Below are 24,240 nucleotides of genomic sequence, written 5' to 3'. Positions count from 1 at the left end.
TTTCCAGGCATGCACACCTTTAATACAAAGTGTTTAAAAAAAAAAAGGAAAAAAAAAAGGAAGTTCAGGTGTTTAAAATTAGGCTATAAACATTCTGTACATGAGGTGCTGTACAACACTCAAAACGAGAAGCCCTGGTCAGAGGTGGTTGGTGCTGAAAAGGCAAAACTGTCGCCGCCAGCTTCAGGTGCGAGGTTGTAATCTTCCGGCTGCAAAGTGGCAAAAAAAAAAAAAAAATCTGCTGTATAGGTCGGCCAACAAAATGTGTAACAAAACCTTGCTGCTCAATTTAACAACACTTTCACTATAACTTTTACTGCACTACAAGAAACATTTTAAAATATGTGCATATACAAAACAGCAGTACAGGCAACCAAAAGTACACAACCACTGGGAAACTCCGGCATTGAACACTTGGATCCAGGATGCCAAGCTCCTCATGGTAGCTATGGCAGTCTTCCACCCACCACTGATGAAAGTTGATCTCATCAGGTAACATGATGAAGTTGGGGGTCACTGACCAAGTCACAGGAAAAAACAAAAGAGACGTTTCATATTTTTAGTGTGACCAAGGAATCTGTACAGGCTTGAAAATGATTTTCTCCTTGACTTGGTCCGTGACCGAGACTCATTAACATGACAATATGCAGTGTAGCAGCAACAGACAGCACAGGCGTGAAAAGACCTTCCTACATACGACATTGCACATGTGTGGTACACACTACCACTTGCCAATGGCCAGAAAAAGTGACTCCCTCCCCCATGTGTGGCATTCAGGGTACTCACCTCTTCTGAGAAGTACTCCTCAATGATGGCAAGAGAAGCACGGTAGACCTCTGCATTCTCGTGATGCTGTAGAGCCTCGATCTTGTCCAGGCCCCCAGCTTCCTCAATCATCGAGCAGACATGATCTCGCTCGTTCAGCCTGTCACCAGCTGCCAGGAGGTTACGAATGGCATCCAGGGCCACCAGCAGGGTTTTGGGGTCTTGGACGGTGAGCAAATCGCAGACTGGTGGCAGCACACCTGCTTGCAGTGCATACACCGCCTAAAAAAAAAAAAGGGGGGGGGGGGGGTTTACATGTTACAACCACGATTCAATTATGAGGCACACCATAGTGGGGGGTCTGCAGCTTCCCTGTCATCCTGTTGTACTGATATGCGCAGAACTCGACGACGGCGAGATCATTCGTCAGGTTTCTCCTGCGCCACCAGACGATGACTCCGAGTCGGAAGATGACGCACCATGTTCTACGCTGCCGTCGCATGCGGAGCGCGTACAAGCAATGACTGCTTTCAGCCGCCTATAGTGACCGTACGACAGTCTCCGAGATTCAGGCCTATCTGATTGTGCGTAAACGGAACAGCGCGCAACGGCGCATTCACGATTTCTTCAAGCCTACTGCCGAGCCCTAATAAGTGCGTGGAAATAAAGGATTTCCTTTTTTTTCCCTTAATCTGCTTTTTCAGACACCTGTTTATTCGCACATTTCCGCAGTCCCCGTGAAGTACGAATAAACGGTCGGCGACTGTAGTTCTTTATCTGCAAAGACAAACTACACTGTATTCTAAACGAGCCAGACTGAATTTAGCCAGTTTAGAGAACTTGTAATTTTTGCACCATAGTGCTATATGTAGTCGAATATACATTGAAATCGGAGACATACCGACACACTAGAGTTGAGTAATGTCTGCTGTCGGACTAGTTGGTACATGGCTACAAATGCACCTGTCCGTGTCCATTCTTCGTCCATGTTTTATTTTGTGCCTAAAACAACTTCTAGCTAGGACAGGCTTGGAATTCATTCTCTTTTCTAATAGCCAACATCTTACTGAAATAGAGTTTTGAAAAAATACTTTGTCAGACTGAGTAGCTTAGTGTCACTTTAGTGTCAGATGGACGATGTTTATTTTCTGAGCACAAATCCCGTGCTGAAACCGCTGAAGAGTCTGCAGGGACTTTGCGAGACACAGCAGGACCTCAGTAATACTACAGTAAAACCTCTTTAAACCGTACCCGCTTAAACAGTAGTTTCGTTTTAAAAGTGGTAAAGTCAAATCCCCGACTCAGCGGCCATTGAACATAATGTGTTTCGTATCCGCATAAACCGTACCAGCTTACTGCGTACGCATCGGTTAAAACGTAGTGTTTGAACTTTTCGTCGCGCAAACATGGCGCTGCGCCGTCTCCATCGGGCGGCCCGGCAGAACAACACGCCTCAGAGATCGGAACGGCCTCCAAGCGCCCTGTGCGTTTGCGTGTGAAGCCACATCAACATCATTTCGACATGGTGCCAGAGAGCGTTTGGCGTCGTGCAAGCGTGGACTCTCGTCGTTCCGAAGCTTGGATAAAAAAGACGCCGGGTGCTCAGCATAGAAGAAAAATTAGACATCGCCCGTGCTATCGAACGTGACACGAAGAAGTCTGCGCTGACACGCAACAGGGATCTGCTGTTGACTACAGTGTGTGGCATTTGGAATGCGAAGAAGTTGCTCGGCAGCGCTGCTGCGACCGCGAAGATATGTCGGCTACGAGGTTCGACTTTTCGCCATCGTTGCCTCTGTTGTTGCCGAAGTGTCGACTAGCGACAGTAACGAGGACGACACGGAAAGCGATAGCACGGGCGATTCAGACCCGACAGTGGCATAAGCTGCGCGTTGCGTCAGCCTCATGAATGCAATCGTCGCGACGACAATAGGGGCGCGATAACGTAACTCTATTCCAAATGAAAATCATTCCAAACTCCGGCACCCGTAATGAAAAAGGCCCCCCCGGGACTTCTGCAGCACTACTGCGCACGTGCGTGCAAGGTGAATACGTACGCCAACGAGGAATCTGCCATGCGAGTGTTTGCCGAGAAGAGGGGGCTGGCTGAAAAGCTGGCACGCAGCTTCAGTAAGTTTGAGGCCGCTGTCGTCGGCGCGCTAGGCCGCCGCGGCATCAAACGAAAATAACGCTTTTGTCGCGCGAAGTGAATAAATACTGCATGTTTTTTCCCCTTTCATTGCACTCTCTCCGAGTTCCGTTTTCGACAGGTAAGTGGGTGATCTCATGCTATTCGGTTAAACAGTACTACCGTTTAGTACGTACCTTTCCCAAGCTCCGGCCAACTATGGTTTAACGAGGTTTCACTGCACATATTTCACCTGTGCACTAACAGCATGACTGACATGATGGTGTAATGTCTTTCCCATTCATGGCGCTCAACTCCATCTTTCTCACCCTTCCGGCCACAAGGTAGATCCAAGTGACTACAGTCCACTTACAAGGTGTCTACCAAGTTGACATTCTTAAATTCCCCAAGTTTTCCAGGTTTTCCCTGAGCGATACAGAACTTTATTTTATGTCAAGACAGGCTGACACGACGTTGCCAGTTGCTGTTACTCAATAAGCAATTTAAGAAACTAAATAAAAAAGAACTTAATCCAGTTTGAATAGTAAGGAGTAGTGTTCATGTTATTCAATATAGAAAACTGAAGGGAGGGGATAGTAAAATGCACAGCAATTAAAATGTCTTCGAAAAAGAAAAATGATAAAGCCCATTGTAAATCGAGTCGGACATTTTCAAATACGAATAAAAAGAGACGCTACAGAAGCAAATATTTTCGAAAATGAGCTGTTTCTATCAAGTGATAGCAAGATCATTGGCATGAGGCCTGAACTTTGTCACAAGTGATTTTCTCAGCAGCTGGAAAGGCAACCTCAACTGCCCTCACATACTCTCAGCGCACGCAAAATGCCTTCGTTTTGTGTTTTACTGTTTCAAGAGTTTATTTTGGTTTGTATGAGGGTCACCTGGATCTTTGCGTCAGCCCAACACCTTGCTTTTTCAGCTCAAGCTCCTAAAGAAGAGGCGACACAGTTCCTTCCCCGATCATTCGTCAATGTGACAGTAATTTCTGTTCTTATCCTCGTTCCGCCGTACGTTCACCCATGAGACCACTTAAAGCATCCTCTTGGTCAGCTGTACGGTCAACGTCCGATTTTTCGGACTCTACGGGGGCCACGAAAATGTAAAAAAAATCTAATCGGGCAGTCGAAAAAAATGAATGCATGTCTTTTACTGCCCTTAAGGGCTCAAACCATCACAGGCACATCCGAAAAAGCTCTGGAGGGCTGCCGGTACACTCATCAGGTATATTGGTGCTCACACTGTGACAAGAGGCGGCAGGTGCACACGTGTATAATTATGGAATACCAACTGGTGTCCCGTAACAATTGCCCTTTCCCATGCTTAAGCTTCACCGCACTGCTTCACATACACTTCACTGCGTAACACCCATGTGCTAAGGCGAAGCTGCCATTCAGGAACCTGCATTATGCAGCGCGCTATGAAACTTGATAGACGTCGAAGCAGCTAAGCCTCGCATTGCCGCGGTGGTAGCTATAGCTGCCAGCGGATCTGCGTGCGAGAGCACTGGTTCGAGGCAACGAGATCATCAAAACGGCGGTGTTGAGTTTGATTAATGCCGTTTCGGACCTGCGGTCGCGGCAGAAAGTCAAGAAAATCGGACAAAGAAGGGCTCTTGCGTCTGAAATTACACACATTCTTATACATTGACTCTATGGAACACGTGGTGGTGCCGTGAAGCCATCCGCATTATCGGTAATTTCCCAAAAATCGGGCATCCGGAAAATCGGTTGTTAAGGGGGGACACTGCCATATAAATTTTTATTTTCCCATATATACTAATGAAACCTGTCGGTCTCATCGATATTTTTGCACTGATTTCAAATATGTACTTTGTTTTGGTGTAGCTCAATTAGTTCTTAAGGTAATTAACATTGAATTCCCTTTGTTTGCAGCCTCGATTAAAAATAAATGGCACAATAAAAATTATTTGTAAGGCATGGTTAGATAGCATAAGGAGTAAGGATTGAAGTATAGCAAGCACTTTTTTGATGTGACCATTAATAAATACTTTACAGCACCTTGAATGTAAGCCCACAAAATGTGGCACAAAATGTAGCAAAATAATTTCTGAAATGAAAGGTAAGAAACCTGCTTGCTATCTTTCATAGAGTACACATTAGACTTCATTCTGTAAAAAGAATTTCAGTTCTAACTGTTCCAGGTGTTGAGATATCGAGGCCTCAATATTGCATGGAGCCAAATATTCATGTTTTGAGAAAAATGCAAAAAAAAAACAGCAGAAAATTTAATGAAAGTTAAATCTTTTGCACATATTTAGACATGTACATTCCTAATAACCACCAGGAATGCAGTCTAATTGTCTGCTGCTGTTTAAATGTCTGTTCAGTGCCCCTTCAACACTGTCGGCCAGGGAATGACTCACTTCACTTCTTTGGCCGCACAAATTGCTGCAGGGGTCAATTTTTTTCACGTAGTTCTGCCACGTCTTGTTGTGGAGACCACGGTTGGAAATGTTCATCACCGAAAAAATATTAAGCGCTGTCTGCTGGTTCCTAGTGCACTGCATAGCACGCGCTGCCAACATATTTACAACGAACTGGTTCACCGTCTGATCGCCGCTTACGCGCAGCAAGCTCCATGCAGATGCGATGTCTCCGCAGTTGGAACATGAGAGCATAAGTTTCACAGCAAGGTCATATTCTTGCTCCGCTCTCTTGAACTCAATGTTGCCGCTATCACACGCTGTGCACTCTGCAGACCTCAAAATTGGTTTTGCAGATCCAAATTGACGACCATGAATGCCGTCTCGTCAAGCGTACTGTCGACCACGCCGCTGTCTCGGTTGAAACAATCCGATTTCCGCCTCGTCGCTGCCATTGACGCGAGTTCCTGGAGTTTTTCCTCAATTTGAAACCTGTTCTGCTCTACATCGGAAGGCTGCAGCATCACCGCGTCACGGTGGACTGTCGGCTTTACAAGCTGGCACACAGGCTGGACCCACGCCATTGTCGCCAACTTCCACTCAATGTAGCCTCTACATCGCCCTCGGCGCATCTTGGGGAAGTGCAGCGACCTTTAACATTACCAACCATTGATTTCTTCCGCTTTTTGCTGAATTTGTTCAGCATATGAAACTTTCTCGCTGACCCGGGTATTGTTGCGTTCCTCAGTCGCTGCACGCAGTTTTTCAAAATGGCATCTCAGCGCAACGGAGGCACGCGGGCCAGCTCGCTTAGCAGACGACACCAGCCAGCTCCGCCAATCAGGTGGCGCGGTCTTCTCATGGGGGCTCGTTCAGCCAATAGGAAACAAATAATGTGCTTTTCTTTACCGATTTATTTTGTACCATCCAATGGTCGAAACTGAGCGGCGGTGGTGGGAAACTTAAGCAGGAAGCTCTTTTAAACGAGACCGAGATGGTGGCAATAGGCAGCGTGAAACAGCAGTTGGGCAATGGGAAGAAAGGGCCGTTTTGGGGTTCATTATGGCTGGAATTCAGCCGGAACTCATTGCGCAAATTATTATTTAGCCTAAAATACTGATTCTACAAACGAGAAACTTGGCAGATAGGTAGAAAAATAGTTGTAGATTTCGAAAATAACACTTCCAAAATCTTAATTTCTTTTGCGCTTTTTTGGTTTTTAACACCCGTGTCCCCCCTTTGTACAGTGGCAACACCTCCAGCCAACAACACAGCATCAAAGACAATTCGTTACGATTCCTCTCTTACTCGAGCCTACAGTAGGGCGATTTTCATTCCCTTTCAATAAAATGACAGCTAATTTTCCCGGATTCAAGCACACATTCCCCTAGTTTTTTTTCTCAGAGTTTTTCCAGACTATTCAAAATCCCAGAGAATTCCCGGTTTTCCCAGTTGGCAGACGCCTTGACCGAGGCAGTTAAGTGTCCCTAGCCAACTTCCTTTCTCATCCAACCTTGTTTAATTTGCAGCACTGATAGGCACCTTATTCCGTTCACTGATAGGCATGCCAGAGAAATTTCAGTGCAATCACAACCTCGCTCTACAGGACCTTCTAATGGGCCCAAATTTATGGTAATAGAAGCATAAAGAACAATTACAACACAGATCCACAGCAACGAAATGTGGAATTCTAGAACTCGAAGGTATGATGATTTTGAAATACACTTGGGCATAAGGCATGTTGATTATAGCTGGAATGGAACTACCAGACACCTTCCCATGCATGAATGAATGCTGTAACAGTGAGCTGTACCATCCGAACAGCTGATGGTGAGCTTGGCTCATAAGGGATGAGAGAATTGTTTTGTCAAGATAAGGGTAACATCATATATTGTACACATCAGACTGATGGTATAGAAGTCTCAAGATTCCCACTAGATGACAGGCCTCAAACACTAACCAGCTTACAATCTGCAACTGCAACATGTGCGCTAAGATGGCTGTGTGAAAGTGAAATCAGCAAAAAGAAAAAAAAGGCAATAACTTTACTTGCCAAAGGTTTAGACAAATATTCAGGCACAAAAGAAGTGCTCTTGGAGTGCTTCACACACATCCCAAGATCAGGTGTGCCGAGCTAGAGCCAAACCAGAAGCAAAACTTTCCACATTTTACGCACTGGGGGAATTGGAACAAACGAAATCTTTGTGTATCTGATGTTACCATGGCTGACCACCAGTGCACCACATGAATGCCAGCACATCTACCGCTGGGGGTCCACTCGGCATACAATGACCGTATTTACTCGCATAATGCTCGCACTTTTTTGTCAAAAAAAAAAAAATACACTCAAATTCATTGGTGGGATCATTACACGGGTTAAATTTCCCGCAAAAAGAAAACAAATTTTTCATCCCACGTTTGCTGCTGGATGACAACAGGTCAACAAACAGGTGGCTGCCGCTGTAACAGTGCAGGACACCAAAACAAAAATGGCAGCCAGCAGGGCAAGCCGAATGTGCCGAATGAGATTTTTTTTTCTTCTCGTGAGTACATTACGTGCATTGAAACAGTTTCTTCTGTATCAGTAGTGAATAATGTCGATAATATCAGCAAGTTTGCGGCAATAACGTAGCCTTGTCCACTTTAAGGGGACAGAAACTGAGATGGGCGCACTTAGCTGCCAGTGACACAGAAACACATGGCCCACATGGCAGGCATGCTGCAGAAACTACGGCATTTGTATTCACTACTATCCTAATACAGCACATTTCCGCTAAGGGTGGGCGAATATCTTAGCTGTGTTACAAATGTCAGTGTACGAATATGGTACACTCCTAACGTACCAGTGTAAACGTGGTTACTATCGTTGCCACTCTCGATTTGTTGCATGCCCACAAGTGCAGACGAGAAGAATCGAAACGAGCCTTTGTCTTTTGTTATTGTTGTTGACCACAACTATTATAAAGCCTACAAATAATAATGCCAAGACAAGTATGGTTGTAGCTTCTTTTTTCGTGCAAGTGTGGACAGTGATGAAAGGAATGAAATGGGGCATCAGCTTCAGAATGTTTGGTGCGTGCAGACTGCTTGGTATGTCTTGAAGAGTCGCTTGCGTAGCATTCGACAAATGGCAAGCGCGATCATCATTAGCTAGACCTGGCCCACAACATGTCGCTGCGGCAAGTTCGCGGTGCGATCATTACACGGGAAAGAAACAAAAAAAAAAAAATCAAATTTTGAAGACAAAATTCAGGGGTGCGATCATTACGCAAGTGCGATCATTATGCAATTAAATATGGTACTACCTCTCCTCCCATCACCTCTCAGCAAGATTCTTTTCCCCATTCTTTCTCACAGCCGTAGAACAGTTCAAAGGCAGTATACCTGGGTAGTCATTTTTGGAGATACTCGCACTTTCAGTTTTTGAGAGAATTAGCGCCTGATGCATTCAGCATCTACGGGCTACAGCATTCTGGTCAGGCACTGGCACAACAGCATACCAGGAATGCCATCACTCATAGGTGCCAATACGTCTGGCGACAGTCTCGTGAAATATGGCAAAAGTGATAGTCTCTCTCAAAGCAACTGCCCAAAAATACCACTCCAGGTGGTGACTGCGAAGCGACAAGTATACTACTAGCACTTTCAGAACCACTCCTTTCCCTCTCCTCACAAGCCACATCCTCCTCTTGTCAGTTCAGCCACCACCATCGCTGACAACTAAAAACTAGGGGTGTGAGAACATTAAAAAAATTCAAATGTTATACTATTATATTCGTATTCGAAGCACATATATGAAAATGTTCTAATATATTGCTGGCTGTGCAGGAGCAAACACGGCTTTTAGTATTTGTTTTTATCTAATCTAAAAATATTGGGGAGGTTTTGTGCTGAATTTTGTGATAATTGCATTATGCTAGCAAAATATTTCCTTTAGCACAAAGTGCATTTAGCTACTAAACGCCTGCACTTTGCGGGAAAGCCAGCCTCCCAGTACCAAGGGGCACGGGTTTGCGGACAGCGAGGGCGCACATTTTTTTTTCTTTTTTTCTTTTTTTTTTTTTTTCGGCGCCACCCCTAACTCTGAGCTCGAGAGCAAGTGCGATGAGTGACGACTGGCAGAGGGTCAAACGCCTCCGAGTTTATGGGCATTTGATGCAGTATAATAGGGCACAGGCTGGCGAGGTCAGCTAGTGAAAATTGCTAAATTGTCTAACATCAGCAACATACACAATGCTTTAGTATAACTGCTTACTAGTGTAGTTTTTTTAACACTGAAAATGCAATTGCAACATAACAAATTAACCCAACTTGCTAACAAGTGCATGTGCATATCATTATTCGATATCCGAAGCTAAGTATTAGTATTCGATTCGTATTAGAAAATTTTGATATTTGCACACCCCTACTAAACACCCATAGGATGCTAGAGAGAGAGGCTCCCCATAAAGAAAAGAGCAAGAGAGAGAGAGAAAGAAAAACCAGTGATTTCTCACCTGGCTGAGGGAGCCACCCGAGGTCAGGTTGGTGACAGCCCAGACGGCCTCCTTCTGGCTGCGGGCGTCCCCTGTGGCAAGCACCTCAATCAGAGGCTCGATGAGGCCAGCGTCCACGACGGCCTGGATCTGTTGCTCGGTGCCTGCGGTGATGTTGGACACGGCCCAGGCGGCCTCTTTCTGCAGGTTCGACTTTGGATGGCGCAGCAGGGCACGCAGAGGCACCAGTGCGCCAGCGTCGATTACGGCCTGCGTCTGTGCGTCGCTGCCCGTCACTATGTTGCCCAGGGCACGCAGGGCGGGCGTCACCACCGACACAGGGTGCTGCCCACCGCCCAGCAGCTCCACCAGACGGGCAACCACACCAGGTTGCTGCACAACTTCTTCGATCTGCTCGTTGGCACCGTCCGTCAGGTATGACAGGGCCCAGCAGGCATCTGCCACCACCTCCCGGTCTGCACAGTGAAAACTAGGGTTGGCCACCTGCCCGATTTCTAGCTGGCACAGCCTGTCTGCACCTCTGTCAGTGTTTCTGCCTGACTGTTTCTACTGTGTGTTGCATGTGCTGCTGGTTGCTAATAAAACCTTCTCGCCTGCATGTGCTTGCTAACTTGAAAGTCCTGCCTGAGTGAGCAAAACTGCACTGTGTATGTACAGCAACAATATCCTCCTTAAGTGTCCCTAGAGCTTCACTTTGTATAGCCTTCTAAACATTCTGTTTGCCATTCGAATACTGTAAAACCTCAGTTCAAAAAATTTGATAACTCGGACTCGTCCTGGTCCCGAGGCTGGTGTACACATTAATTAATGCAATCACTCGTGTTAATTTAAACTTATTTGGCAGCACCGTTTAATTCGGACAACTGTCGGAGCTTGGCGAGTTCTGAGAGCTGCAGAAGAGCCACAACTACTCTAGTGTCCAACCGAAACGAAGCAGCGGAGCCCGCGCTGCCATAGTCATCAACGGAAATCGTACGTGAATGACAGCAATGCCAGAATGCTTCGTGCCTAGCTGTGCATTTCAAGGCTTTATTATTGTGCTTACTGCTATGCATAACACCACATTGGCCGTGTGCGTTCATAACTACGTAGTCGCCATTCATGATCACATCGATAGCAACCGCGTCCGGTTTTGTCCGCAGCAGTTGCAGAAAACAATTTTGTTTTAACTCTGTGCGCACATCGGCAGCGTGCCTTCAGAACCACAATGTTGCCGCCCATGATCACACCGATAGCGGCCACGGTTTTGACCGCAGCAGACACGGCAAAGAGTATTTTCGTTTTGACTTGCTGCGAAGCTGTTGAGGATGAAGGGCAGCGGCAAGATTGGAATGGACAGACAATCTGTTGGCGACTTGCTCGCTGGCAAAAAAGTAATTGGGTTAAGAGCGTGGTACTGAAAAGCATGTCTCAGATGAATACATGCACTGCAGCCGCGCTGCGAAGGAAGTCACGAGCCGTCATTGCTGCGAGAACTAATCAATCACGAGATGAGAATTGCAGCATCCGCACTGCTTTTGTGCAAAACACAAGCAGCATATGCCAATTCATTCGGTAAATAAAAGCACATTGACGAAGTAAAGCATTTGTTTAGTTTTCTTGATACCTTCGATAATTTGGCACTCGGTTAATTTGGACATTGTTTGCAATCAAGTGAAATCTGAAATAAGTTTTTACTGCAATTCCATATACTTTTGTGGGATTGATATAAAGTCCATATAAATCCTGCATAATTCCCATAAGAATCATACAGAAAACATGATACATTTTGAGAAGCACATGGAAAATTCCAGTAGGTACTTCTGAAGCCTCAAAAGAGACTATGCCATACAATGCAACATGATACTTCTGCCACATGTTCAGAAACAACAACACTCAAAGCGCATTAGAAAGGAAAGCAACAGTCCTGCAGGAAACTCTTGCTGTCAGTTGACAGGGACACATACCAGTGTGATGGATGAGCTGTGCCAGAGTAGGCAAGCATTCACGGATGGTCTCGAAGGGTGGAGGTGGGTTCTTGTTACGGCACAAGTTGGAGAGGGACCATGTCACATTGCGGATGAATGGTGCCTGCAGCAGTGTCCGCACATATGTGACGATTAGCAACCAGCACAGCAGACCTCCTGCTGGTATGCCGCTACAGTTGACTTCCCTTTAATCTACTCCATTGGATTGTGACTAACTGTTTTCAATGTTATTTAAAAAAAGAAAGTAACACAGATGGGTGTCAGGATGCCCAGTTTCACACACTATGGCCTTTTTCACTGGTTGATCTGGAGAGAGTTCGAGTTTTTGTTGGTCGTTTCAGATCAACTCGCTCCGCGCCAGAACGCTCTCACTTGCTCCACCACCAAGGCGTAGATTTGGGCGGAAATACCGTATTTACCCGCGTATAACCCGCCCCTGCGTATAACCCGCACCCCTAACTTTGAACTCGGCGGGAAAAAAAAAAAAAAAAAACTCGCGTATAACCCGCACGTTTACCTGAAAAAAAAAAAAAAAATGAGCGCTAGAAAGATGCAACTCACACTCAGTGATCATTTCGTTTTCAGAACATTTATTCAAACGACCGCCACCACGTCACTGGTTATCCGATTCTTAATCGTCGCCGCTCTCACTACTGCCATCCGAGGCTTCATCGCCACTCTCAAAGACGTAGTCGTCCTCGGAACCATCCAGACTATTACTGATCGCACATTTTTTAAAGCTTTTGCGCACCAAATCGGCCGGTATCGCTTTCCACGCATCCACGATCCACTGGCACAGCAATGGAATATCAGGCCTTCGCACGCGTGCCGTCGGTGTGAGGGCGTACATGCCGTCGGCCATCCACTGGGCATACAGCCGCTTCACGTGTGCCTTGAACGGCTTGTTCAGGCACACGTCGAGTGGCTGTAGCATGGACGTCATGCCGCCAGGTATTATGACGAGGTCGGTGCTGGTCTCGGCAAGGCGAGCCTTCACCGCATCAGTGCAGTGGCCTCTGAAGGAATCTAGTACGAGCATCGACCGGCGTGCCAGCAAGGCACCTGGTCTTCGCTCCCAGATTACTCGAAGCCAGTCACCGACTAGGCCACTGTTCATCCACGAATTTTCTTCCGCACGCACGATTCCTGGGGGCAGTGGAATGCTAGGTAGCGTCTTGCGTTTGAAAATCACATACGGGCGCAGTTTCGTGCCGTCAGCCAAAGCGCATAGCATGACTGTGCAGCGCAGCTTGGCATTTCCGCCGGTCAGCACGCTGACTGATTTGGAGCCCTTTTTTTCCATGGTCGTGTCCATCGGCATCTCAAAGTACACAGGTGTTTGATCAGCATTTCCCACCTGAGACAGCAAATAGCTGTGCTCCTTCCGAAGTGCGATCACATATCGTTGAAAGTTCAACAACTTTTCCTCGTAGGCTTCAGGAAGCCGCTGGCACATGGTTGTTCGCCGCCGCATAGAAAATCCATGTCTTCGCATGAAGCGCTGAAGCCATCCACGGCTTGCACGAAACTCACGTGGAATGTTCAATTCCCGGGCCAACTTCAGGGCTTCCATTTGCGCCATCTCAGTCGAAACAGCGTGGCCACGACTTCTCTGCTCCTCAATGAACTTCGCAAGCTGCGTCTCGAGGTGGGGGTACGCGCCAGTCTTCGGACCCCGAAACGCTCGCCTGTTCCGGTTCGTTGCTTCGAGACTCTTTTTTTCTTCCTCCAGTCGCGAATGCACGACTCGTCGACGTCATGCTGTCTTGCAGCAGCTCTGTTGCCGATTTCTTCGGCAGCGGCTATAATCTTTAGCTTCTCTTTCGCTGTGAAACACTGCCGTCGAGTCGCACTCATGATGCCAAAACAAAGCAGGCAAACAGTGCAAACTGGGGTAAGTACACTAAACAGCGCCTAACGCGAGGCTCAACAATGCTGGCCCTTCGTTGGCCCTTCATCGGCTTGACAAGCGTCGATGACGATGGGGATGGCGGACTACACGGGGAGGCCGCCGCACATTGCGGTGAAGCCGACCCTGCCCCTCCCAAGGAAAAAATTCGCAGATAACCCGCACCCCCACTTTTTAAACGCGTTTTTTCACATTTTGGTGCGGGTTATACGCGAATAAATACGGTAGCTCGCGTTACTTCAGCCTTTGAGCGAAATCGTTACCTGGTCGGTACACATCACATTGTGTCACTTCACAATATGGCTGCATCCGGTGCTGCTGTAGAGCTCGCGTTTAGTGGTGAGAGCTCGGACGACAGCGGTTACGAGGTTATGCAGGTGCTGTTTGAAGCCTTCTATGTACATTGTCCATGCACAATCCTTGCGGGCACGACATCGAAATGAAGGACTCTGCGACTGCTGCAGTCAAATTACGCACAGGGGACGGTGACTTTGGTTGCTGTGGAAATGTACAGGGCGGAAGTCAGGCATAGTTTCTGCAACCGGTTTGTGTGACAAGTACATAGACTTTCTGTGTGATCACCCACGGAGCGTTTTGGCACTCCGCTGGCCGATTCAGATTTGTGAAAACCTAGTGCTCGCTCGAGGATTTCGGCGGCCGCTCCAGATCGACCATTGAAAAAAGCCATTATACTGTATTTACCCAATTCTAAAGTGCACCTTTTTTACCCCACAAGAAAACGAGTCTGAAAATTGACTCCTCATTACAATCAAATATGAAACTGCATTCGGAGTGTTGACAACACTATACAGTCTGAGCCAGTGTGTCGTCATTGTTGTCGCAAGATAGTGACAGAATCAAGATTTTGTGCATACCTGCAGCGACTATATGGCGCTTTTACTACAAAAACTAATTCAAAAGTAAATTACTTTAAGCGCTAAGCAGGCGCCGATGAATTGCCAACGCATTTCTGGCATTCAGGAGACTCTCATGCATCTCATCAACCGACAGACTGGTTATCAAGGCATTGGCCACCATACCACTCACAACCGTCGCAAAGTCATTCCAAAAATGCAGAATATTAAACGCAATTAACTGCATGGAAGTTTACATGCCATACAGTCAAACTTCAACATAACGAAAGTGTACATGCCATGAAAAACTTAAATTGCAAGGTTTGTTGATTCACTGATAAGTTTCAGTACTGTACACTGGTCCATATGGACGCTCCCCAGCTAGAAGTACACTGGCCGAAGGCAGCATAACAGGCAGCGAAAGACACCAGGGAGACGGAGTGTACTGCCCAGCTAGAAGAAGAAAAACGCCTGAAGGAGACGCCACACAGTGTGACGCCGTCTCCCAAGGTGCAGCTAAACATGTGCCACGGAAGTCACGAACCACTGGCGTTCAAAAGAGCACAGGCAACCCTGTCTTAGTGCCAAAAGATGATAATGAAGTGTATGGTGCCCTGTATCTGCCTTATGAAAGTCCCGATATTGGAAATAACAAATAAAACTTCAGCGCAGTCGAGGTTACAGCTTGAGTGATATTGTGAACAAACATTAGGAAAAACTGGGAAGCAATATTTTTTTGCAATTCATTTGGGCAGTAACTAGCATATATAATGTGGTCCTGTACAGAGGATTGGGGGCCAGAAAGTTTCAGCAGTAAAAAATAATTTCATTTCCAGGACATTCCCAGTGGATATCATCAGTAAGCACTTGTAAACAAATTGCAAGAAGATTGGGCCATAATAGCGCGGTTATGAGCGCCAGCATGTGGAGTGCAGATTGCGCTGAGAGTAATGCATCGGCGAGGCTCATGGCGTCCCGAGGTTTGAGAGTGTTGGTCGCGCATCACTATATCTTGGACGCCATGGCTGGCGGCGCGTAGTGCTCGCAGGCATCATTGGATGGCACCCACAAAATTAAGAACGAAAGAGTAGAAAGATACGAATACTTGTCCTGACAAAAAGGAATGTTGCCGTTTTGCCAGAAATGCAGAGAAAAGGTTCCTAGTTTTATTGGTGTTGCACTCGCTCAGGCAATCATGAACAGGTCTCACTCGATCGCGAACACTCCACGATGACCCCCTCCTCCCAAACTCCTTGCTCGTGCTTCTCAGAGTGCTCAGAGCTGCTGTGCACCTCACGGCCTCCACAAATTGTTTACCAATGCCACAAACGGTACAGCAGCACTTCCGGCATACTGCATCCCTGTGCGTGAGCATCGAGGGCGTTTTTGCCGCTCAATCTTTTCACGAAGAAGGGCACTCGCAAATAACTTTTGCCTCTGCCAAGATTTACTAGCAACATGCAGGCTCTTAGGAATATGCTTGAAATTGCAAAAAACTTCGTTATATCAAAACTAAATCATGAAGCTATGTTAAATTGCACAAGAAAAAACAAAACAAAAATAGTTTTCTATGAAACTAGGATTGGCAAATGAGGACAGTTTGTTACATCATGAATTTCGGTAAATTGAGGTTCATTATATTGACGTTTGGCTGTAATACACATTCAGTGATAAAAAGCGGACAGTGATAACTTAATATTATGTCACCACAAATTTAAAATCTGAGAAGGTAAATTCAGCAGATTGATAGCAAAAACTGAAGAAATTTTTTTTCCTGTTAGAAAATTTAATTCATTTTAGATTTGAACTGATGAACCTGTATAAACTGGGTGTGCATTATATTCAGGTAGTGTTAGAATTGGCTAGATTGGTAAGCAAAGTTGCTTGCAAAAGATTGCCGATATTTTTCGCTTTTACACCAAATCCAGGAGTTTAGCAGTCATTTTCTTGCAGCGGCGACCTTGGTATCAATCAATAGCAGATGTTACCTTGCTTATTTGTAATTTTTATTCATTCGTTGAGCATGTGTTTTGATTTCTCGTGCTAGTAATGTCTGCCTCTTCAAATAATCCAGCTTAAGAACAAGGTTATGTCACCTGCCGCCAATGATTTTTTTTTTAACTCAATAAAACTTAGAAATTATCACCTTTACATCTGTTGCGAATGAGCAGTGGCGAGACCACCTTTTATTTACTTTGTTATATCTAGGTTTGACTGCACCATTGCTTATTCGTGCGAGGCCACTCACGGGGGTATCTGGCCGGGCAAGTGCCAGCAGGGGCTTGAGGATGCCAGCCTGCAGCACAAGGTCACGCAGGTTGGGGCCATCGCCTGCAATGTTTCCCAGCGCCCACACGGCCTGCTCGCACACGTTGGCATGGGACGAGGCCAGCAGCCGCACAAACAGGGGCACCGCGCCAGCTTGCACCAGCGTGTCAGTCTGCTCAGCTGTTCCAGATGCAATGTTGGTCAGGGCCCAAGCCGCCTCAAACTGCAGTGACGGGCTGCACGGCGCACGTACCATTACCACGAGAGGCACAAGATGCTCATGCTTAACCCTTTCTGGGCCAACGATTCTAGTCTGAATCATGTTTTGGTCGCATAACACAACACCATTCAGAGAAATATGCACATCAGCAATGCTTAGTGTATACTTTGTTGACTTTGTGGCGCAGATAAGCAGTTCTCCCCGGTACTTCACAAATGCCCATGTGATGCATCATGGTGACATTAGGGCTGTGTGCTGTATAGTATCTGGAGCCTGCTGCGTAATTGGTCTTCAAATAATCTGCAGCCGTACTTCACACCACTACAATTGTGAATTAGGAAGTCTAAAGAACCACGAGCTGTTTACACCTTGAGTTGCCAGCAGTTGAGAAAAACCTAGGATTAACAACTAAAAACATCAGTGGAATCTTCTATTCTTCCCTGTCTTTTGTCACTCATGTGCACATAATATAAAATTTTTACTTAATTCAAAATTCTGACTCAACTTCTGTGACAAAATTCAGATTGCTAGGTACTTCTGGTAAGCCATCATTTGCATTCAGCACCACAACCCATAAAGAACCAGGGAGGTTTATATCTACCCAGCTGGAATGCCAAGAGAAGGGCGCCTTCAACATTATGGATGGCGCTCAGCTTGCACCCCTCTTTGATGAGGGGCAGAGGTAAACAACATCGGGACACACAGCAGATGGCTGTACAAAAGGGAACCCTTTTCAAGGCATACAAGCATAACATACATGCACAACTCTCAAATGCACCTTATGGCCTAGGTCATAAGGTGCATTTGGGAGTTATGTAATTCAACCGTTTGGACCACCGGTGACTGCGATAGTTTTCATTAAATGCTGCCTTCTTCCTTTGTCAGAGCAAGGAAATTTTGTTACATTGGAAGTTAATTAATGGTGTTCTCAACATTAAGTTACAAAAACTCTAACACTTTGTTACATTGAGGATTTCGTTATACAGCCAACTTCTGTCAATTCGATTCAGACAGAAGGTTGTCCAATCCCAGTTTGACCATGGCTAAGCTTGAAGGCAAGATTTACGGAACCAGACGTTTTCTGGGTTTGTACCTGGAGTGGTAAAGCTATCGCTCTAAAAAAAACCTCGCTGTCCGCAAACCCACACCGCTTGCTACTAAGAAGCTGGTTTTCCCACACATCTGAGACGTTTAGTGGCTAAGTGTGCTTTACAGGTAAAATTTCGCTAGAAGCACAGATTTATTGCAAAGTTAAGCACAATAGTGCCTCAATATTCTTAGATTAGATAGAAACAAATGCTAAGAAGCGTGTTTGCTCTCTCGCTGCCAGCATCTTATTCGATTTGATTCGAATATTTGTATCGAACCAAATATTCTATCATTTTCAAGTATCTTTTTTAATTCAATATGGTTAGAAATATAATATTCAATAACATCTTAATATTCACACACCCCCAATATTTTACTATTTTATAATAAAATTGTAAAAGCTGCCAGGTATGCACAAGCACTGAGATAAGATTAGACAAATCTATGCACTGCACATCCCTAACAGCGTAACCGAGCGATTGCGGTGGCAGAGTTCCTTCAAATAATTTCGGTAAGGAACTATGAAACCAGGCTGATGACAACAGCTGCACAAGGCCACATCTGCACTTACCAAGAGTCATTGGACAGTGCCGACACAAGAACAGGCACAACTCCAGCCTGAATCATAGCGTCTATGGGGGGGTGTCGCTCCCTTGATAGCATCTTGCGCACTGCCTGTGTTGCCATCAGTTGAACGTCTGGGTCTGGGCTGGTCAGACCAGCAACCATTTCCTCCACAGATGCGAAGGAGCCCTGCGCCAAAACCATTGGACATGTCAAAGTCAGCTCTTGGGGGGGGATAGACTGGCGTCACAGGCTGAAGCCAAAGGTACACAAAAGATTCAAAATTGTAGAGCCACTGAGGCAGATTCTCGGTGCCATCATTAAAAGTAGAAAGCTTAAGCACAGCGTTACTGTCTTACTGTTACCGATACTGGATGCCATGACTGTGCATGTGCATTGTTTACTGGGCTCCAATGTTTACCAGGTGGCTCCTGCCAATTTCAGTGACTAACAATATGGCAGTGCCCAGGCCGTCTGGTACAATCCTAATTCAACTGTTAATTCCTCTGTCATGACTGCAGAAAATTAAGTGCAATATCAGCCATGGCTGTCTCATCTCAAGCTGCGGACGAAGTACAAACTTTGTTTTGTCATTACTGTGACCAGTTTGTTTTGATGCTGCTAGCACTCGAAGGACAACATTGAGATGGGAAAGTGTCAAATTGCAGCTAACAGATGGTGCCACAGGACTGCGCAGCATTGATAAATGCTAAATGCATGAGCCGTGAAAATGTGATATCCAATAACGTTTGCAGCAGCACTGCTTATGAGAAAATTAGAAACCGGCTCAAAAAAGCTAATTATCACTGCCTGGTAGTTAGATTCAATGTTACACTTATTGGAGTGGTTGCAGCCATGAATTGCACAAAATGGAGCATATGTTTATGGCACTTGGGCCACATTCTTGCATGATAAGAGCATCTTTTCAAGCACACACAGCCTTTTTAATTTCCTTGGTTCCTTGTATATCAAAATAACCACGCAAGGTGCTGAAGGCCACAAGACAATATAAGTTTTAGCTTGCACGATATTCGGTAATGCAGGCAGACCGGGTGTTTTAATGGAGTGCCGGAGGTGTAAACTTGAGCCGCCTGCACAGTGAAGCCCAGCTTAACCAGACAAACGCAGATCATATTGCAGAAACCAAAAATATTTCGCTTTGCTGCTGGTGTTAATTTTCGGCCGCAACATGACAATGCCCCTGCCGATAACTTGCAGCAGCAGCAAAGCAGAATACACTTCATTACTGCAACATTAGCTCTGTGTTTATCTTGATTGACCCTTGCGCCACCATGTGGCTGCACTTTGCAGGCCATTCACGTTTGCACCTCAGCTCCTCCGGTAAAATGCCCAGTCTGTTTGCATTTACCAGAATACCGGACATGCTAAAGTTCCCTAGTATCCGCGAATGTGTGCAAGGCGATCCCTTGTGCCTCCATTCCCCATCTCTTGGCTTTTCACTTGGACCTGACATCACTATCGTGACCTCATGTAATCATGCAAAACTTAACAAAATTTCATTCTGGGGTTTTACGTAGCAAGACCATGTTATGATTATGAGGCATGCCATAGTGTGGGACTCTTAATTTTCATCACCTTTAACATCTAAATCGAAGTATATGCAGATCTTTGCCATTCCCCCCGATAGGGCTTTAATGCGTGCTCACGCTAGGTTACAGTCTGACATTGCTACGTGGTGCAAACCGGCTTTGTCCTTGACCAGCTTGGCCAACAGACAGTAGCCACATCCAACTTGCACATTCTGAAGCAATATCAATAAGTCTGCAAAGGCATCTAACCAGGAGCCACCAGGAGTCAGCGTGCACGTGGTCTGACCTTAAGGGGAGATGCTTCTTGAAACCATGTTTTTATTACTTGCATTATAGGTTTCAAAATTCAGCCAATTATAGAGTTTTCTATGCAGATTTCAAATATGTCATTACTTTTTGTGTAGCTGTTATAGTGCGAGTTATGCGATGCACAATGGCAAAACAGTAATCTTTGCGGGCACTTTTTATGTACTAAATTTTTACAAAAAGCAATGTGCTGTAGCTTGTTTAGCTCTTTCTATATCATCAAGTGCCGATATCGAGCCAAACAGCATGTACAATTACTAGAACTATGCAAAAAGATTACAGCATTTCAACAAATTTTTTCCGTCGATTCCCTCAAATATAACCTTGTACTTTGTCAACTACTGCAGGGAGATATTGCTACTTCAAGTACGTACCAGCACTGTACATACCTTGAAGAGTATGTATGCCAAATTTCGTTTGTATAAGACAATTCTAAATGTAAAAGGTTATTTTCATGCGATTGCAAAAAAAAATTTGAAGTGTCCTAATGTTTTTTTTTTATGATTGTAGTAATTGTAGATGCTGTTTGAATAGACATCGGTACTTAGCAGTCTACAAAGAGCTAAATAAGCTACAGAACAAAGCTTCTTGCGAAAACTTATTACACAATAAAGTGCCCACAAAATCACTATTTTGCCATTGTGTAATAATAATAATATTTGGGGTTTTACGTGCCAAAACCACTTTCTGATTATGAGGCACGCCGTAGTGGAGGACTCCGGAAATTTTGACCACCTGGGGTTCTTTAACGTGCACCTAAATCTAAGTACACGGGTGTTTTCGCATTTCACCCCCATCGAAATGCGGCCGCCGTGGCCGGGATTCGATCCCGCGACCTCGTGCTCAGCAGCCCAACACCATAGCCACTGAGCAACCACGGCGGGTGCCATTGTGTAGGACATAACTCAAGAACTATAGTGGCTACACAGAAACTGATCACATAAGTGAAATCTGCTTGTAATGGTAGATTCTATAAGTGTATTCTATAAGTATTACTGAAATTCAAAATTAGATTTTTCCTTACTTCAGCCTGTTTATCCAACTTCGTCATTAAATATACACAGTAACAGTAGGAAGCAGCACACTGATCTAAACACCCTTCTTGATTGATGTCAGCAATTGTGCAATAGCAGCCACAAATAGGAATCTGTTATATTATGAAAAAAGGCGTCCAGAAAAGAGAGAAGCAGGGTTCTGTTGAAAATAGTGTCTGAAAGGCGACTTCTCGCTCCGCTTGCGAGCCCCACGTGCCGCGCGCGAGCGCAAAGCTTTGCCGAGATGTTGACAGCAGCATATGCTACCCATGGATTGCTTTTTACGAAGCCCGAGGGGTGGTTCAAGACTACGTTGAACAAGGTTGTCTATTGTCAAAGGACCGAATTTCCTAGCTAGCAGCAGGTCCTTGTGTGCGCCTTTGTAGAAATTAACTATATATGGAACTCGCCTACTGTGGAGATTTGCCCTTAACAGGGCAACAGCTTCATTTTATTATACACCAAATCAACTGTGGGAAGATCTTGCAGCTTAACAACTGCAGTGAACAGTAAGCACACAATCTCAGAAAGAAAAAGGTGACACTCACTTTAGCATATGCTAAAGAGGAAAGCCTGTGCGCTCACAAGACATTAATTGAATTACTCCACATCCTCATTCGAATGAGTTGTTGCTTCCTATTGTTTTCTCCCACCAAAGGTTCTGGGCTCGTGTGCTTTACCTATATTTTAGTTGACACTAAAGGTTGCGAGTTTGACCATCAATTTTGGTGCCATTGAATTTTGGTCTCGCCAAAGGCTGAGGGTTCGAATGCCTTAATTAACACCAAAGGTCATGGGTTCGACTCCCACCAATGGTCGTGGGTTTGACCATCAATGGTGGCACCACCAATTTTGGTGTCATTGAATTTCGGTCCCACCAAAGGTCGAGGGTGGCACTATCAAGTTTGCTGCAATAACGCCGAAAGTTCAATTTTACGATAACGCCAGACAAGGACTTTTTCGACCCATGAGTCATTTAAAGTGTTCACCTTAAATCTCTACTCGTCACGACATCAGCACGAAAGACGACGCAAACACTTGCGTCACGCGCAAACACTTGCGTCACGCGAGCAGCTTAAGTTATATAATCGTCGAAGCGGTGTCACCATTGAATGGGGAGGCCTATGGGGACACATCAGCTGTCTAACAACGATTTATTGTCACTGGGTCACGGTGCAAGTCACACTGCTTGTTCACAAGCGCGAGCTGTCTACACACATCTCCAAAAAGCGACGACATTCAAAGGACCGCTAATCTTCGTGCGACCACAACTGCGGCAAGCACATGAGATTGCGGATGATGGTCAAGCAATGGAATTTGGCGCCACCATAACGCGTACCTTGTTCTGTTCGTGTAGTGGACTGACGGGGTCCTCGCTGAAGCTGACATTTCGCCTTTTGAGGATCTGCTCGTCCTTGCGCTGCTTGCGAAGTTCCACGCTGACTTCGTTTCTCCGCCGCCGCATTTCCTGCAAAATGACGCCGCCACCGATACAGCCACACGCCCAGCCACAAATGCTGTTGTCATCTTACCTGCTGGTCTTTGCCCTTGTTCTTGAAGTTTACTATTCGGTTCTGGGTAGGCATGGTGAACCTGCACAGCGGACAAAAGTAATCATTCGTACTACGCAGACGAAATGCGCGGCCAAGATGGTAAGTCACTACCGAGCTTAAATGACAGATGTAAGTCTTGAAATAGGTGTGCAAGACTCGGACTAAACAACAGTCGTGGCTACATTCCTCGAAGTCAGCAGCACAGTCCCGTCCAACACAACGAAATGCCGCGACAGACTCGCCTGTATGAGCCTTTCACTGCCTTCGCACGTTTCATTCGCTAACCCTAAAGACTGATTACAGCAAGTCTCCAGCGAGCAAGGAGACGGAGGTCTTACGGGTTTTGGCTTTTCTTGGGGAATCACAGCAGTACACGGCGACTAACTCCGGCTGGATCACGCGTGTTCTTCGGAAACGAGAGGCTGCCCGTCAAACTATCAAGTCAGCTCGGCGTTGAAAACGGCCGAGATTTCAAACACCACCAGCGCAGCAGCGCTCAACACCACAGCCGCTCTCTGATTGGCGGAATAGCCGATGAGAGACAACACTGTAGACAACCTCCGATGACGAATAACAGTTGCGAAACAAAAAGGTGCAATGGCTTGCAACCCTAGTGACTACAGATATTATCGCGTCATCTATTGACTAAAATACGTATTACACTATGATTATATGTTAAGATTTATTGCACAAATTGTCTTTCTTAGGCGACCACAGGTAACGCAACTACGAAAAGGATGAAGTAATTTTAATTTTTGCAATGTTCTGCGGCCACTATGCGCGTGTAATGTTTTGCTATGGCTTTGGGAAGTGGCGGCAGGCGTTAGTCTTGGTTCCGTTGGTAAAATTGTCGAAATTGATTAATACGGGTGCCACACGGCGCTCTTTTTATTGCCATCGAGTCCGATCCGGATCGAATTTCTCAGTCGCGATTCGCCTCCTTGCTCCATATGCTTTGCTCAATATGGGAGAGGGAATTTCGATCCGGATCGGGCTCAATCGCGATCGAAAGTGGCACTTGTGGTGGCAGTGTGACACCAGTATAACATAAGAATTAGATGTTGACGATGTGAGAATGAATGCATGCAGCAGCCTAGATTTTGCCTCAAATCAGCCTCAAATGAATGCCGATC

The 24,240-nt window shown here is 45.7% G+C and overlaps 1 protein-coding gene across 1 annotated transcript; it reads right to left on the bottom strand.

The window, feature by feature from the left end:
* LOC142585172 (importin subunit alpha-5-like) lies at window positions 1-23,633 on the bottom strand. Its single transcript, XM_075695713.1, has 9 exons — window positions 23,446-23,633; window positions 23,087-23,147; window positions 22,894-23,022; window positions 18,672-18,853; window positions 16,772-17,027; window positions 11,740-11,863; window positions 9,794-10,248; window positions 787-1,047; window positions 1-209 (listed from the first exon to the last, which is right to left on the bottom strand). Exons 2-9 carry the CDS (start codon window positions 23,138-23,140, stop codon window positions 120-122), a joined length of 1,551 nt encoding a protein of 516 aa, XP_075551828.1. The 5' UTR covers window positions 23,141-23,147; window positions 23,446-23,633; the 3' UTR covers window positions 1-119.
* Between the last annotated feature and the right edge of the window lie 607 nt (window positions 23,634-24,240).

This window comes from Dermacentor variabilis, chromosome 6 (assembly GCF_050947875.1).
Source record: "Dermacentor variabilis isolate Ectoservices chromosome 6, ASM5094787v1, whole genome shotgun sequence".
NCBI lineage: Eukaryota > Metazoa > Arthropoda > Arachnida > Ixodida > Ixodidae > Dermacentor > Dermacentor variabilis.
Note: the sequence above shows the minus strand (reverse complement) of the source record. Positions and strands in the feature narration are given on the sequence as shown.